Source organism: Akebia trifoliata, chromosome 12, assembly GCF_017979445.1.
Source record: "Akebia trifoliata isolate Shusen 1 chromosome 12, ASM1797944v1, whole genome shotgun sequence".
Taxonomy (NCBI): domain Eukaryota; kingdom Viridiplantae; phylum Streptophyta; class Magnoliopsida; order Ranunculales; family Lardizabalaceae; genus Akebia; species Akebia trifoliata.
Genome location: NC_141386.1, coordinates 25,304,098 through 25,320,512, shown reverse-complemented (window position 1 = coordinate 25,320,512; position 16,415 = coordinate 25,304,098). Strand labels below are relative to the sequence as shown.

At 38.2% G+C, this 16,415-nt stretch overlaps 1 protein-coding gene across 2 annotated transcripts; it reads left to right on the top strand.

Moving 5' to 3' along the window:
* The first annotated feature begins 560 nt into the window (after positions 1-560).
* On the top strand, positions 561-14,099 carry LOC147389151 (DNAse I-like superfamily protein). Of its 2 annotated transcripts, XM_086418018.1 has the most exons (8): positions 757-888; positions 1,180-1,237; positions 1,343-1,384; positions 11,368-11,450; positions 11,568-11,670; positions 11,810-12,023; positions 13,455-13,549; positions 13,616-14,099. In XM_086418018.1, the coding sequence occupies exons 2-8, from the start codon at positions 1,204-1,206 to the stop codon at positions 13,867-13,869; spliced, it is 825 nt and encodes a 274-aa protein (XP_086274144.1). In that variant the 5' UTR covers positions 757-888; positions 1,180-1,203; the 3' UTR covers positions 13,870-14,099. The 2 variants fall into 2 exon arrangements, with proteins under 2 accessions (XP_086274143.1, XP_086274144.1); XM_086418017.1 differs by lacking the exon at positions 1,180-1,237 and having other exon boundaries at positions 561-888.
* The last annotated feature ends 2,316 nt before the right edge of the window (positions 14,100-16,415 follow it).

Here is a 16,415-nt window from a genome sequence, read left to right as displayed (position 1 = left end):
TCACTAACTTAACCAACATAACAACTTATCCCTAAATATCTGATCACTAACTTCAGATTTTATTATCTTAAAAACAAAACAAAAAGGCCTATTTTTCAGCACAGTGAATAAAATCCTAAACCAAAAAATAGAAATCTAGGAAAGAAAAATAGTTGGCACCCAATTTTTACTTATTCTCAACTATTCAATTATTTTCTTTATTTTATAATCTGAGTCGGAGTGTAATAATCAATAGCAGCTCTCTTATTGTATAAATAGTTATAAAACTTGGTTTCGAGTCTCGTCTCGTCTAGGCCCAATACCGAGTCGTCTCGAACGAGTTTTTCGATATGTTTGAGACACTTCATTCAAAAAATCAAAAAATTGAACGTGAGGTATTAAATCTCGTTCAAAAAAGTGACTTGTGAGTTGGTCTCATTCAGCTCGATATCGAGCAAACTCGGGCTATACGTCTCGATCTCGGACGAGTTTTAAAACCATATAGGGACCCATGAAACAAACATATTACTTGGTACACACGGCTTCTTCGGTTCAAATCAGAGCAAACATATTCAACTTTCAGACATTATTTATTAGCTGAGATTCTTCTCAGTTTCTTTCGTATATTTTAGACAATCTTTCACTTAAAGGAAAAAGAAAAAAGAAAAAAGAAAAAAGAACACTACTTTGTTCTTCGACTTGACTTGTTCATAATATGTTTGTTTGATCTACTGTCATGTAAAGCTTTTCACAGAGATCTGGAGAAAATGAGTGTTTCTCTTACTGTAATGACCTTCAATCTTCATGAAGATCAACCAGATGATAGTCCAAATTCATGGGAGAAAAGGAGAGATTTGTGTGTAAGCGTCATCACAAGTTACTCACCCATGATTCTCTGCACCCAACAAGGTAAAATTCCTTCTCTTACTCACTTGTTGGGGTTTTCTCTTGAAATTTTTGACTTGGGTTTTCTTTGAATGTAGTTATGATTGATGGGTTTCCTCTGTTTCTTTGTTTTTTAATCGAAAATGGTTGATCTGGGTTTGCTCTGTTTTAGGACGTCTGTTGCTTGTTTTTGGTTCAAATGGTTTACTTGAGTATTCCAAATGTTGTTGAATGTTTTTCTCGAATCTGTATGATATGGGTTTACTTCATTTTTTTTTAAAAACTTTTTTGAGTGATGGTTTTTGTGTGTTTTAGGGTTCTTGCTTCTTTTTATGTGAAATGGTTGACTTGAGCTCTCTTCAAATCTTGTTAGGTGATGGGGTTTATTTTTTATATTTTATAATTTATTTATTTGAAATTAGTTGGTATGAGTTTCCTGTAACTGATGTTTGGGTGTGATGGGTTCTTTGTGTTTTAGGTCTGAAGTCGCAATTGGAATTTCTTGAACAGGGTTTGCCAGGTAATTGGATTGCTGTGAATTGTGATTATCTACTATTATGGATGCTTGAGTTTGCTAACATATGATACTTGGTTTTGCCTATGTGGCTTTGGATTAATGGGATTTGGTTTCTCTCAGTTAGGATGTAAATCAGTTTGCTTGTGAACATGTATGTGAGAAACTTGAACTTTTGTTAGATACATCCCCTTGATTTCTGAACTCTCCATCCAAAATATAGAATTGGTTTATTTTCTTTTGTCCACATAGTTCGATACTAATATTTATTCTTGTATTTCAAAATACAGTGGAATCTATTACTGACTATTGGATTGGTTTATGAATAACTTAGAATTCTTTAGCACATGCTAGGAAGAGTTAGAAATATATAGAGCGTTGGAGAGATTTCACATTAATCTAGGATTTTTTTAATAAGTGTAGTTTTATTAATTAAGAGAGAATAAAAAAGTAGGCCTCCTAATAGCATAGCCGTAAGAACAGGAAAAAAAGGAGCAAGAGTGTGAGCTCCAAGATGGATAGAACAGCCTGCTGTAAGGAATGCTTCTTTCTCCTTCGAACACTATACTACCTCTCCAACCAAATTCTTAAACCAACAACAATTGGGGTTAAGACTAGAGGATTCTTTGAATTCATAAGAAATCTAGAACGATGTTAAGCGTATTGGAGAATGTTATAAAGAAATTTAGAATAGGGTTGCAAAGATTAGAGTATTCTATTAGGTTAGTAGTTATTGCTTGTCTTAATTGAGTAGCCATCTCCACACTAGGATTGGCAATGGATCGGATTTTACCAGCTATCCGATCCGATCCAATCCAATCCGAAAAAAGAGGATTTGGATCAAGAATTTTGATTTTTGGATTGGATTCAGATTAAATGCATAGGTCCGATAAAATTTCGGATAGGTTTCAGACTAACCTCAATTCAATCCATTGAAAATCCGAACCTATTTTTATATACCCTCTCGTCTTTATCTCTTTATTAAAAAAAAAAAAAAATGATTTTTTTCTCTCACGCCTTAAACCCCATCTTCGTTTCAAACCCTAGCCTCCTATTACCAAGATCCCCCACCACCTCCTCCTCCAGAAACCTTAGCTTTATGCGATCAAAATCCACCACCTCCTGTAGAAATCATAGCTTCGCACAATCAAAACAAGCAGATGTAGGCACTTTAGACGAATCCTGAAACCCATCTTCTTCATTTTACAATCATAATGAAACAATTATTAGATCGAGAGACTTCAAATCCGTTGGTCTCAGGGAAGAAGATACATGCATCAAACGCATGTCTTCCCCTCCAAAACCCCATTGTCTTCAACCTTTTCCACGGCTCCACCTTTTTCTTTATTGTTTCTCCAGGTACGCTTTCCTCTTCTCTTCTCTTCTCCCTTAAAATCTTAGGTATTCTTTCCAAAACCCATCGCCTTCAACCTCCTCCACTTCCATACCATTTTGACATTTTGTCCCAATCTCTTCACAAACAAAATAAAAAGGAAAATAAAAATGGTGCTTGGATCGGATTGGTTTTGTATTGAGTGAATTCTTAAGCTAATAAGATTTGATTCAAAGATTCATTGATCTGATCAGATCGGATCTGGATAATAGGGCAAAGATTTCAGATTGGTAATGGTTTGATAATGATCTTGTTAAATAAGTCTGTGTTAAGGCTATGTCCTTTTTGGTCTTTTCCCTTTACTTATATTATGTAATCATTATATAGTCTAATTACGGCTAATTAATAAAATTAACTTTTTCCTTAAATCTTCTTCTCTCTAAATACGAACTTGGTATCAGAGCAAGGTTCTCTCGACCTCCATCATCTCCATTCTTCGTTTGCTACAAACTTCAACCCCTTCCTCTTCCTTAAATCACCTCCACACCTCTAGTCTTCAATACTTATCACCCCTACGGGGGTTTTTCTTTACTATATACCTTAATCGCATCATGCGATAGAGGTTTGAGACTTGTTTGAAGCCTGCGATCAGGCTGTTCATTCAATAACACTACTGTTTGGAGTTGTCGATAACAACAAGGTGATGTTTCGAACACTGGTTTGCTGAAGATCAACCAAACGACACCTCCACAGTGCCTTACAACATAGCAGCTGCTGTTGTTAGGCTGTTTTGAAGCCCACGACTACAGTATATTGTTGTTTTGATATCGGTGACACTCTTTGACCATAGCAGAAGGCTTACGACTAAATCAGATGGCTGTTCTGGTATCTGCGACACCTACGATCACTGCAGAGGTGCAGTTTTGAAGCTTCTGACCATAGTAGAACCCTGGTTTGAGGCCCACGATCACTGCAGAGGTGCAGTCAGAGGTCTAAGATCACTCCAGACCTTGTTTTGGAGGTTGCGATCATTGCAGAGGTGCAGTTGAGTGGCTGTAATCATAGAAAACCCTTTGGTTGAAAGCTACGATCACTTCAGACCCTGTTTTGTAGGTTACAACATTCGCAAAATTTTTTATTTGACCTTCCCTCAAACTAAAGTACATATTTTTTTTTTTGTTATGGCCTCTAAGATGTCTTCTTCCTTGATCACCGGTGATGGTGCTGGATCAGGAGGTCTTCCCTCTCATTCGACTGATTTTCCAGACATCCAAATTACAACTCTAAAATTAGATGGTCCTAATTACCTTCTTTAGGCTCGATCGGTTGAAATGTTTATTGGTGGAAAAAGGGAAGATTGGTTACCTCACAGGAGGGGAAAAACAGCCGGCACCGACGGACACTACTTATCCTCAATGGTTTGCTAATATGACTCTATGGTCCGTTCTTGGCTAGTTACATTTATGCAGCCACACATTGCAGCTGGTTTCATGTTCTCTAAGACTGCAAATCAGATATGGAATTCTGCAAAGACCATTTACTCGCAACGTCAAAATAACGTTCGGATCTTTAACTTAGAACGTGAGATTTCTCGTCTTTTGCAAGGTGATTCTTCAGTTACCACCTATATATCACAGCTACGTGCTCGGTGGGAGGAGTTGACCTTCTATTCATCGTCTTTTGCCTGGAAGGTCCCTCTTGATGAGACATTATATGCGTCCATCCTGGATAAGAATCGGATTTTTCAGTTTCTGGCTGGTCTTCGAGATGAGTTTTAGTATGCGAGAGTTCATTTATTGGGTATGGATCCTTTTCTGTCCCTACAAACTGCGTATTCCTATGTCTTGGCTGATGAGAGTCGTCGTGCAGCTGTCCTACCCCTTTCTTCGAGAGATCACCATGCTATGCTTGCTCGCCTACCTTCTCCACAGTTCCCCAGTGGGTCTTTGCGTACCCGTCAGCGACATAAGTGTGATCATTGTGGAAAGTTGGGTCATGTGAAGGTTCGCTGTTATGCACTTTATGGTCGTCCTAATCAACATCGTCAATAGTCTAAACAATCTTCAGCTCATGTAGTTTCTCAGTAGACGACTGATTTAACACTTCCTTTAACTATTACCTCCCCATCGGATTCGGTATCTCTATCCCAAGCCGAGCTTGACAAGTTCAGAAAATTCTTCAATCAGATAGAGACTTCATCTCAGCCGGTTTCTACCTTCGTTCACTCAGGTACCTTTGCATTTGCACACAGTGTTTCCACCACTTCCTCACTATGGATCATTGATTTTGGTGCCTCAGATAACATGACCAGTACGTCCTCCCTATTTAAAACCTATAGTGTTTGCTCTGGTCATCGCAAGGTTCGCCTGGCTGATGGTTCTTTGTCTTTCATAGCTGGTCAAGGTTTTTTACTTGTCATATCTTCTTTATCCTTAACTAACACACTACATGTTCCTCAACTTACTACTAACCTGGTATCCGTTAGTAGTCTTACCAAAAATTTGAACTGCAGTGTAACCTTTTATTCTTCTCATTGTGTCTATCAGGATCTGGACTCGAAGAGAACGATTGGCATGAACGTGCCCCAATCCTATTGGGCTGATGCAGTTCTTACTACTGTTTACCTTATTAATCGGACCCCCTTCAGTGTTCTTCAGTTTGTCACACCCCTCTCTAAGCTCTCTCCAGATTGTCCCATGTTTCCACTTCCTCCGCGTGTTTTTGGGTGTCTGTTTTGTTCAAATTCTTGACTAAACTCATTCTAAACTTGACCCTAAGGCCGTTAAATGTATCTTTCGGGGTTATTCCTCTACTCAGAAAGGATACCGTTGTTACCGTCCTCCTTCTCGACGACGTTTCATTTATCGAGATGTTTCTTTTTTTGAGCATACTCCTTACTATAATGGGTCCGTTGGCATTCAATCTGAGTGGTTTCCTTTAGATTCACCCGATTATCCTTTTCCTTCTTTATTTCCCCTTTCCATGCCTGTTCCTCCCTCTCCACCCCCTGTCAATTCGTCCTCTCCTCCATTGCAGGTTTACTCTCGATGTCCACGTGATGCTACCATCACTTATATGTCCGACCAGCTCGCCTCCAGCTCCGCCTCCGTTTGTTCCCTGTGATGATCGTTCTATTGCCACTCGTAAGGGTAAGCGCACTTGTACTTATCCCATTTCAAATTATATATCTGATTCTACACTATCACCCTCTTATCGGAGTTTTTTTGCTTCTATTTCCGTTGTTTCTCTTCTTACTACTGTCGCAAATGCTATTGCTCATCCTGAGTGGCGCGCAGCTATGATTGATGAGTTGACTGTTCTTGAAAAGACTCAAACTTGGGAAATTGTTCCTCTTCCGCCTGGAAGGAAAGCTGTGGGTTATCGCTGGGTATTCACGCTTAAGCATAATCCGGATGGTTTCATTTCTCATTATAAGGTCCGTCTAGTGGCCAAGGGTTATGCTCAGACTTATGGGCTTGATTATCAGGAAACCTTTGCTCCGGTTGCCAAGATGACTACCATTCGCGTTCTCCTTTCTGTTGCCGCTATTAGAGGGTGGCCTCTCTTTCAGTTAGATGTCAAGAATGCTTTTCTCAATAGTGATCTTCAGGAAGAAGTCTATATGGTCCAACCTCTTGGATTTCTTACTTTTGCTTCTCCTGCCCATGTTTGTCGTCTTTGCCGGTCTCTATATGGCCTGAAGCAGTCTCCTCGTGCCTGGTTTGAGCGCTTCACTAAGGCTATGCATCAGTTTTGATTTCATCAGAGTTCTGCTGATCATACCTTGTTCTTGCGTCACTCCTGAGGCAAAACTATTGCTCTGCTTGTATATGTGGATGATATTGTCATTACTGGCGATGATGACGATGGACTATCGCGGTCAAAACTTACTTAGGACGTTAATTTGAGATTAAGGACCTTGGACATCTTCGTTATTTTCTGGGTATTGAGGTTGCGCGGTCCCAGTCCGGTATATTTATTTCTCAGCGTAAGTATGTTCTTGATCTACTCAGTGCCTCTGGTTAGCTTGGATCTCGTCCAGCTGATACGCCAATTGAGCAGAATCACAGGTTGACTGATTCTGAGGGGGAGTGTTTGTCAGATATTGGTCAATATCAGTGTCTTGTGGGAAAATTGATCTACTTGTCTATGACTCGCCCTGACATTGCCTATGCTGTTAGCGTTGTAAGTTAGTTTATGCACTCGTTTCGAACATCTCATCTTACTACTGTTTATCGTATTCTTAGATACCTTAAGGGATGTCCTGGTCGAGGTATTTTATTCAAAAATCATGCTCATTTTCGCGTTGAGGCATAGACAGATGCAGATTATGCTGGTTCAGTAACTGATAGAAGGTTTACTTCTGGGTATTGTACTAAAGTTGGTGGTAACTTGGTAACCTGGCGCAGTAAGAAGCAGGATGTGGTATCTCGGTCGAGTGTTGAGTCAGAATACAGAGCTATGACACTTGGAGTATGTGAGTTGTTGTGGCTCAAGATCTTACTAGCTGATTTATGTCATCCTGTGTCGGTCCCTTTCTTACTATATTGCGATAATAAGTCAGCTATTAACATAGCTGCAAATCCGGTTCAACATGACAGAACGAAGCATATCGAAGTTGATCGTCATTTTATTAGAGAAAATATTGTTTCTGGACAAATTTGTACTCCCTTTGTTCCTACATCTCAACAACTTGCTCATGTTCTTACTAAAGGTGTTAATAAAGCCTCATTTGAAGATGTCTTGTCCAAGTTGGGTGTTGTTGATATCCACGCACCAATTTGAGGGGGAGTGTTAAATAAGTCTATGTTAAGGCTATGTCCTTTTTGGTCTTTTCCCTTTACTTATATTATGTAATCATTATATAGTCTAATTAGGGCTAATTAATAAAATTAACTTTTTCCTTAATCTTCTTCTCTCTAAATACGAATTGATCTGATACCAAACTGATCCATTTTCAGCCCTACTCTTATACAATAGTGGATGAGTTGGGGTTTAGTGCAAAGTCAAGAACTCAAGAAATTATTATGCTTGGACAATGGTCAAGAATTGTGCAACCTCGTGGGAAGCTTCTTGTGCTTTGGGAACAAGTAGAGGGTTTTGAACATGATCGTGTCAGATTGGTATGAGATCGATTTATGTGGAGTGTTGTTGTGCTATTGCACTGGTTCAAGAGGTGTAACACGATGGACATCTGAAGAATGTTGAGTGGGGTCGAGAAACTCAACAACTATGGCTGTTGGAACTCTTACATGGAGTTTCATTTCCAAGAACTGGTTTCTATGGAAAATAGTAAGGTGTGTCAAAGGCAATCCACCAGAAGACATCCCGTAGAATGCTTGAGAGCTGTAGAAGTGGAATCTTTTTTTTTTGGATAGGAAAAGATAACCCTTTATTAATAAATAAAAAGGGGAGTGGCCAGATAGCCTGATACAAATAAATCTGAAACAAACAGCCAAAAAGCAATGAAAAAGCAAAAAGATGCCTACAAGCAACACCTTACGACTCAAATCACAACTCCAACTAAACATGAAGTCTTCAAAGAAAGTTCCTTTTAACTATACAAAAACCCTACTCCAATTGAACAATAGCGCCAGAATCTCTGTAAGCAGTTCTTGTAACTTGAGTTCCTTAGCTTCAAAAACTCTATGATTACACTCAAACTAAATGCCCCAACAAATGGCATCCTTGTAGAAATAAAATCCTTGCATGTAAGGCTGTTATCTGGGCGTCAATACAAAAGGAGTTATTAGAGCACATCCAAGAAACTAAAACGCAAAAGGAAGGCTGGTTCCATCTGTTGTGTTGTTTTCACGTGCTAATGATGTTTGGCAACTAGTCTTGGAAAATGAGACAAGAAGGCTGCAAAAGCTAACATATCCATTTTTTAGTAATATATGAAAAAATATTTCTAATGCGATCTCTTGTTTTTTTGATAACCGGGTATCCCTGTATAGACAGCGGACAAGGCCTGTATCTGGGCTTTTCCCAGTCCATAGACCATGGTCTTGTCCAAGGACTAGTCTTGGGACATGTGCAACGCCCGCACATCACACGCACCAGGTAAGTGAGAGTGCGCCCTCATAGGTGGCCCTTGAGGAATTGATGCTCATACTGGGTATCGAACTCATGACCTATGAGCATTAACTGTTTATTGGTCCAAAATTGCCATTGAGCCAACCCCTCAGGGTTATAATGATATCTCTTAATGGATCTGAATTTGAAGATTAGTTAAGCATGTATGAGAAGGATTATAATCTGTAGATTATGGCCTGAGTTGAATAGACCTATAGTAGCGAACTAGCGATCCATGGATGGCCTACGTAACCTTCACTGCAGGAATTAGAAAATATCCTGATAAATCAGAAGATGCTGTCAACTAAGAGGGCTATGTTTCCAATCAAAGGAAAAGGTGAAGTTTTATTTTCTGGAAAAAAGAAAGAAGAAACCCAATTCTGAATGGAGAAAAAGAAACCACATAATGCTTGGCCAAGGGGGTAATAAGGGTGGTAAGAAAATGTATACAAAAGAAAAATTAGACATGTATCAAGGCACAAATCATGGTCACTTTGCTAGTGAAATTTTCTGGTATTGACTCTCAATAAGAATCAACAAGAAGCAAATTTAGAAGATTGGGACGCTCATGACTTGTTTGCAGTGACAAGGATGGACAACACCTGGTGAGGTGTAAGGGCAGCGATAGTTCGTGGGTATCCATGGTGAGCTTGTTTGTGGAATTGCATTTTGTGAATTTGGTCAAAGGTGGAGATTATTGGACTTGGTCGTGAGTTACATGACTTAAATAAAGAAGAGGGCATATGGATGCAGTCGGTTGTTGAATGACCGAATGGCTATTCAACAGTCGGTCACTTCCAAGATCTTTCCAAATTTGAGGAGTAAGTTGTCTTTTGTCTTGGAGGGTTTTTGTTTTTCCCCATAAAAAATGGGGTTGGAATGATGCAAAGCATCATACATACTCCCAAAGGTGTTTAAGTGGGGCTTCAGGTGTTGGAGGGGTTTCCCTAGATATTTTGGGCATTGGAAGTAATTTTGGTGGGACTGTGGATTATGGCAACTCCAGGTGAATTGGAGAATGTACTTCGGGAATTTGATGTCTTCAATTGGACAGTTTCGAGTTGATGAATTGTTATAGAGGATTAGAAAAATAATCTCTCTTGTATTTGCTCAATTTTCATTGTGGATGCTCTTGATTGATGATGCTTGAGGACGTCCCCTATATCACCGAACCATGTAGTACCATGTGTATTGTGTGGTTGGTCGATTGCCCTTGCTTTGATACCATTATTCTTGTGAACTATTAATATTAGTCTGTTGCATTGGGCATTATCTTACAACAACTTCTATTGGAGTGTGGGTGAATTCATAATCTCATTTGTACTATAACATAAAATATTGATGTTGATACTTTTATATTAGCTGGGTGATACAACTGCAATCAATTCACTTGTTCATTAGGATAATTGAAGTCAACATGATATTAAGTATCCAACACGACCATAGTATGAGAAAGCATACCATGTGTGTTGTATAGTATCCCAGACTTCACTTGTTTATTAGGATAATTGAAAAAACAGATAAGAAAACAAGTTTGTTTTTCCTTGTAATACATTATATAATGCGCTATATGTTGATTTTTGTTGAAATGCAAATTATTAGGAGTTGAGAGAATTACAATGTAAATTTATCTGGTTTTAGTATTGTAGCGTATGGATATGGGTATGTCGGGTATATTAAAATATCAAGGTGTCATAGTAGCTCGGAATCATACTTGATCTATGTCAACAAATTTGAGTTAGTTCTTCCAATAAAACATAATATGTGAAGTACAAGCATACATTGCCTGCTGTCATGAAGTTAAATTGAGAGGGGGAACATTTTCTGACTTCTATATCTGAGAAATTGGGGCTGACTTCTGAGTCTGAAAAGTTTAGTGGTATTATGTGGCTTCTTATAGCATAGCTGTCTAGATGGTAGTATTTCTTTGAGACAAGGGTTAGTATACATCATTTTTTTTTTCTTTCATAAAATTGGTCTTGTAAGTTGTAGCCCAATATCTCTAAGGGTCAATGCATTTTCACCCAACTTGTGTTCTTAGTTACTATCCTATGTTGATTGTAGGTGGCGAACTATGACCCCCCTTTTGTTACCATTGCTCTTATTTAATATGATATATGTGGTTAGTTTAAAAACAATGGCTGATAGGTCCTTCATCCATCCTAACATGCTTACCTAATGAAGTGGTAGTCAGTACGACCAGTTTGGGTGTTACTTATCATGGGTTGGTCTTAGCATTCATCAAGTAGAAACATTATATGGTTCTTTCATTGATTTGAATGGAAGAGAAGGTTTGGGCATGTTTTGGCTGAAAAAGATTTTGATCTCATCATGATTTTTGCCAGACTCCATAAAGCTCATAATACATAAGCGGAACCTATTGTTTGTACTTTGCTAAAGTAGTAATTGTTGGGTCAAATCTACATCCTGCTATGGTTATTTCTCAAATATGTAATTCTTCTAACCTTGATAACTTTGGATTAGCTATTGGTATTGTAGTAAAGTTAGTAATGTTTCGTATTTCATTCTACAAGCTAATGTTTTATCCTTATTCTGGAATTGGTTTCTTATGATATGTAAGGGTATAATCAATTTGGGATCTCAAGAAAAGGATCTCAGGACACGTCAGATGAATACTGTGCTATCTTCTACGACAAAGAGAAGGTATCATGCTCTTCATTTCTTTACATCTGTGCTATATATTGTTATAGCCTTGTTTTATCAAAGGAAAATAGGCAGTACAAATTGCATTTCTCTAAGATAGTCTTGGATTAAATGAAGGTGGAGCTTCTAGAAGGCGGAACGTTTTGGTTGTCAGAGTCGCCTTCTGTTCAAGGAAGTACATCTTGGGGGTCTGTGGTTCCATGTATTGCAACATGGGCAATATCCTTTTCTGTTTTATCGTGCTTCCATGTACCATATTTCACTTTATTCTACGTGTATTACATTTCACTTTTCCTCCCTGGCTATGTTGTTATGTTGGACAACATTACTTTGTTTGCTTCCTTGACATGATTTCCACACATTTCAACTCAAGGGAGTTGAACAGCCTGGCTTTTCTTTCCAAATAGTAAATACGAACATGGATGAGTTTTGTCCTCGTGCCCGCAGACGAAGTGCTTTGCTCACATGGCAGCATATAGCATCCTTACCTCCTAGCTTGCCAGTTGTGTACTGTGGAGGATTCAACACACAAAAGGAATCAACAACAGGACGGTTTTTGCTTGGGAGATCAAGGTATTGATCTGATAAAACAAGTATCTCGTTGATTTTATATTTAGTAATGCAATGTTCGCATATGAAACAGAACTTTCTGATTGCAAGATGATGCTCATGGGCTCTCCACATTAGTTTCGGTGCAAATTTGTGCAGTTGAAGCTGTGTGTACCTGTGCTGTAATGTGCCTTAACAAGACTAAAATAAGCTGAAACTATATACAACTACATATACCTTAGTTTTAGATTTGTTCCTAATCTGTAGTAGAAATCCTCAATTTTCAAGCTTGAGGGGTCAAGGTCTTCTCCGATAATCGATAGCTGAGGCAGATTGATTCTTATCGTCCCACCTAATAGCTGTTTTGGTATGCGATTCTAAGGGTGAGAGCTTAATGTACTCGTGTTTATGTATCAAAGCTATGTAATAGCAATGTGGCAATTTATGTATTTTTAGCCCTTTTGACTCATGTCAACATGGATATGTGTATCAGGTGTCAATCTTAAAAAAAAATAATAAATAAATAAAGAAACTCGTTTTTAAAATTAGTGGTGTGATCCATTCTTCAATCACCACTTTTATCAAGTTGTTGCACACATTTGTTGCTCCTTTTAAAAGGGAAATGATTTTTCAGAAGTTTTGGCATTTCTTGTCATTTAGTACTATGGAATGAAGTGAAATTGGAGATTAATCACAAAATTTGTTGTGGCAGTGGTGAAAGTGCTATATAAATCAACTTTTATGCTTATTGGATTGCTCTCTATTGTTTATGGAAGTGTTTTCTTTTATTTTTCATAAAATATGTTTTTGTTATTTTTTTGAATAAGACTTATTTAAGTATGACAAAAATGTTATAATATGCTCTATGGACATTATCGAAATTTTGGTTTCTCAAGGAGTGCTGTGTCAGATTCCTTGTATCTGTTGGACATGTCTCCATAACATTGTTACAAAGTGAATGAGAAAATTATCATTGTATTTTAGTTTTCCAAGCTCTACTCTTCCTTTATATCAAACCATTTATAGGATGTTTTTAATTACATGTTCTTTAGTTGTGTACAGATATTTATGTCATTGAAGTTGAACTAGAAATTACTTCCATCTTACCCCTTTAACATCTTTTAGAATGGATCTTCATTTTAGCTTTTTATTAAATATGGCTTTTGATGGTCGATCCACAATCTCTCAGAATAAATGAATTGGTTCTTGGTTCATTCCACCATCCCACTCTGTGAATTATTAGAATGTTCTCAATAACATCTTCTGCAGTCTGTAGATTTACTCTAGTTCCATAAATTGGTCATGGAAGTCTTCTGTTTTAAAAGTTTTAGATTCATGAAATACACATGTGACATAAATGATCATTATGTTGCTTAAAAGATTATTTTTCTGAATCTCGATTTGAACGGGTATTGAGTTGATCATTTACCAATCCCCCTGACTATGTGACCGCAGGGAGCACGGTGTTGTTGGCGATATGAGGGATGCATGGCCCAGTGCTAGAGTTAGGAAGAATGTCTCCCTAATACGCACCTATCACGGATTTAAAGGTATGCTCTTTCCGTAATCACCCCACGTGGGGTATATATAATAGCCTACTCTGTCCGGTGATGCAGGCGATAAACAGGGAACCCTTGAATTCCTGAAGTTGATATTCAGAGCTCTTTGCCTCTGTTGGGATCGTCAGACTCAGGATCTACACGTTGATTGGGTTCTCTACAGAGGTCGATCTTTAATTCCCGTGTCCTGTGAGGTGGTGAATGATAACATTGATGGATTTTATCCTTCATCTCACTATCCAATATTTGCGGAGTTTATGCTTCCTCGTACGGTGAGGTTGCTTGAACCTCCTCCTCAAGAGGGAACCTAGGAAAGCAGCGTTGTTTTGTTCTGATTTCTTGAACATCTGAGGGATGGTATCGAAGAATAAATATTATAACCCTTTTTGGTTTTCCGAGGACTGATTCAATAGCATGTTTATTGTTCATATTGGTTGAGTTGAAAAAAACAAAATCTTGTTGAAAGTTGATCGAAGTTGTAAAAAAAATAGTTATTGATTTGATAAGTTCACTATGTCAGCATGGTTTTAGGGTTGCTTTCCTACAAAAGTGCCAATTCTATAACTCTTTAAACATCATGTGTGAACACAAAATGTCGAGTTGGAATCTGTGGGTTTTTGGAAAGTCAACTCAATAAGTCCCACACACTTATAAGGTTTACATCGTGATGAGTCTAGAGTTGGTATTTTATGTGAATCTTGTCATGGAGATCATTCTGAAAAAAAAAAAAACCAGTGAATCTCACATTTTATAAGATTGCCAGTTCAACTATCCTGGAGAATCAATATGTTTGGACAGAGTGATTAGAGATGGTCTGTCTATGGGCAGGTAATGCACTTCACAACAAGTGTAGATGTCGGCAATTGGATGAATGCCAATGCTAGTCATGCTAGAGGGGCACACAGAAATTTCTGAAGGTTTGGAGACGAGAATCCGTAACGAGGAATAGTTTTTCAGCTCACGGTTTTGGAAGGGAAGAAAATAGTGTTGTGGTTTTGTTCTCAGTAACATTTGCTTGTACTCACGACATTCCTCATTTCCATTCATAAGGATTGCATCTACCACCTTCTCCAATTTTGTGTTGGTTGTTTCATATACTAGACATTTTGGTCCTATAGTAATTCGCTTGCTTCAGATGAGTGGGAGGCCCAAGGGGCCTTTTTTTAGGACTGGTCGTTAAACCCCGTCGATGAAGGCCTGGGCAGCTCCGAAAACGTCTGGGGAGCACCCCCCTCTCCCCAGTGCAATTCCGACGAGCTGTTCGCTGCTTTTATTGCGCAGGGGATGGGCGCCTCTTCATCCCAAGCTGCAGATGCAGAGGCCCTTCGAATTCCCCCTGTGGATGAGGGTCCGTCTTCTCAAACAGAGGACACGGACCGGGAATTTGAGCAGCCTCCTCCTGCTGTTCGGGCTCTTGATCCCCATCCGAATCGGGACGCAGAGCCTCTGGAGCAGCAGATTGGGGGGGAAACATTAGCTCAACTCTATTCCAGACTCGTCTTCTCTTACAGGGGGAAGGCGCTTCCTGATGAAACGCTATTCATCAAAGCGAATAATCTCTTTCAGGGTGTGATTGGAACAAGGACTTGTTAGGTGTTGTTGTAAATGTCCGTGTAAACTCCCAAACCATCTGTTTTTTTTTTTTTTTTGTGCCTAAGACCATCTCCAATGCAGATCCCTCTGCCCCTACCCATAAATGAGTATTTTAAGTATTGTGGGTAGCAATTATGAGTATACACGTAATATGCACTGTTTAATAATTTTTTAATTCAATTCAGATTTAAATTTTTTTGAAATTAACTTTTTTTCCAACATAATTATCTGAATTTTTTCCCTCCAAAAAGGATGGGTAACTAAGTGGGAGTACTTCTTTTGATATCGAAAATGTCTAGACCCAAAAAATGGTGAGGGATGGGTCAAGTATTGTAGTTTAAATTTTCAGACTCCATTACCTATATTGGCAGTTGGAGCTGATGGGTATCGAAAAGGGTAATGTTGAGAAAAAATCTAGAGTACTTAACTCTAAATGCACAAATATTAGATATAAATAAGTAAACAAATTACTTGTACTATACCCTCAATAAAAATAACACTTACAAGTTGAAGAAGAAAATAACACTCTATTAAAAAAACACAATTTTGACAAACACTCACACTTTCTACAACCTCTCAAGACCTCTTATTGTTTTACTACTATTTGATTTTTCTCATAACTTGTTTTTTAGAACTTGTTTCAAAATGAGACAACTCACCCCTATTTATACTAGAAGCACCTCCTTAACCAATGGTTAGGATTGCGCCAACACATTTTTAATCTAATGGTTACAATTAGTCATCTAGAACTTTCTACTAAAATATCTATTATTGTAGAATTTTCTACTTTTCTCTTATCTAAAAACATCTAGAATTTTCTCTAAGAAGATTATAGAAATTGGGCTCTAAATTGCCATTGGACTTAGGCAATAAATCTGGGCTTTTCCTAATTGAACTGGTGTTAAATTTAGTAGGTAATGGTTGGAGTTGCATCATAACTCCCCCGAGACTCGTAACTACCTATTTCAGTAGATCTTACTACTGAGAATCCTAACTCCACACGTTATCTACCATTAATGAATCATCCCCGATTCCATCAATAAAAATCTTGAAGCCTAATTGATTATCCTCTTGATAAAAACCCCAAAGCTCTTCAGCCCATTCTAGGGCTGCAGAGATGAACTAGCTGATCATCTTCTCCAAATATGTTTCGAATAATTCTCTCTCTCTCTCTCTCTCTCTCTCTCTCTCTCTCTAATTTATGAGAACCCATGGAGAAAATACAACTCTTTTCCTTTTTAATTTTTTAGTTTAGAGAGGTTTC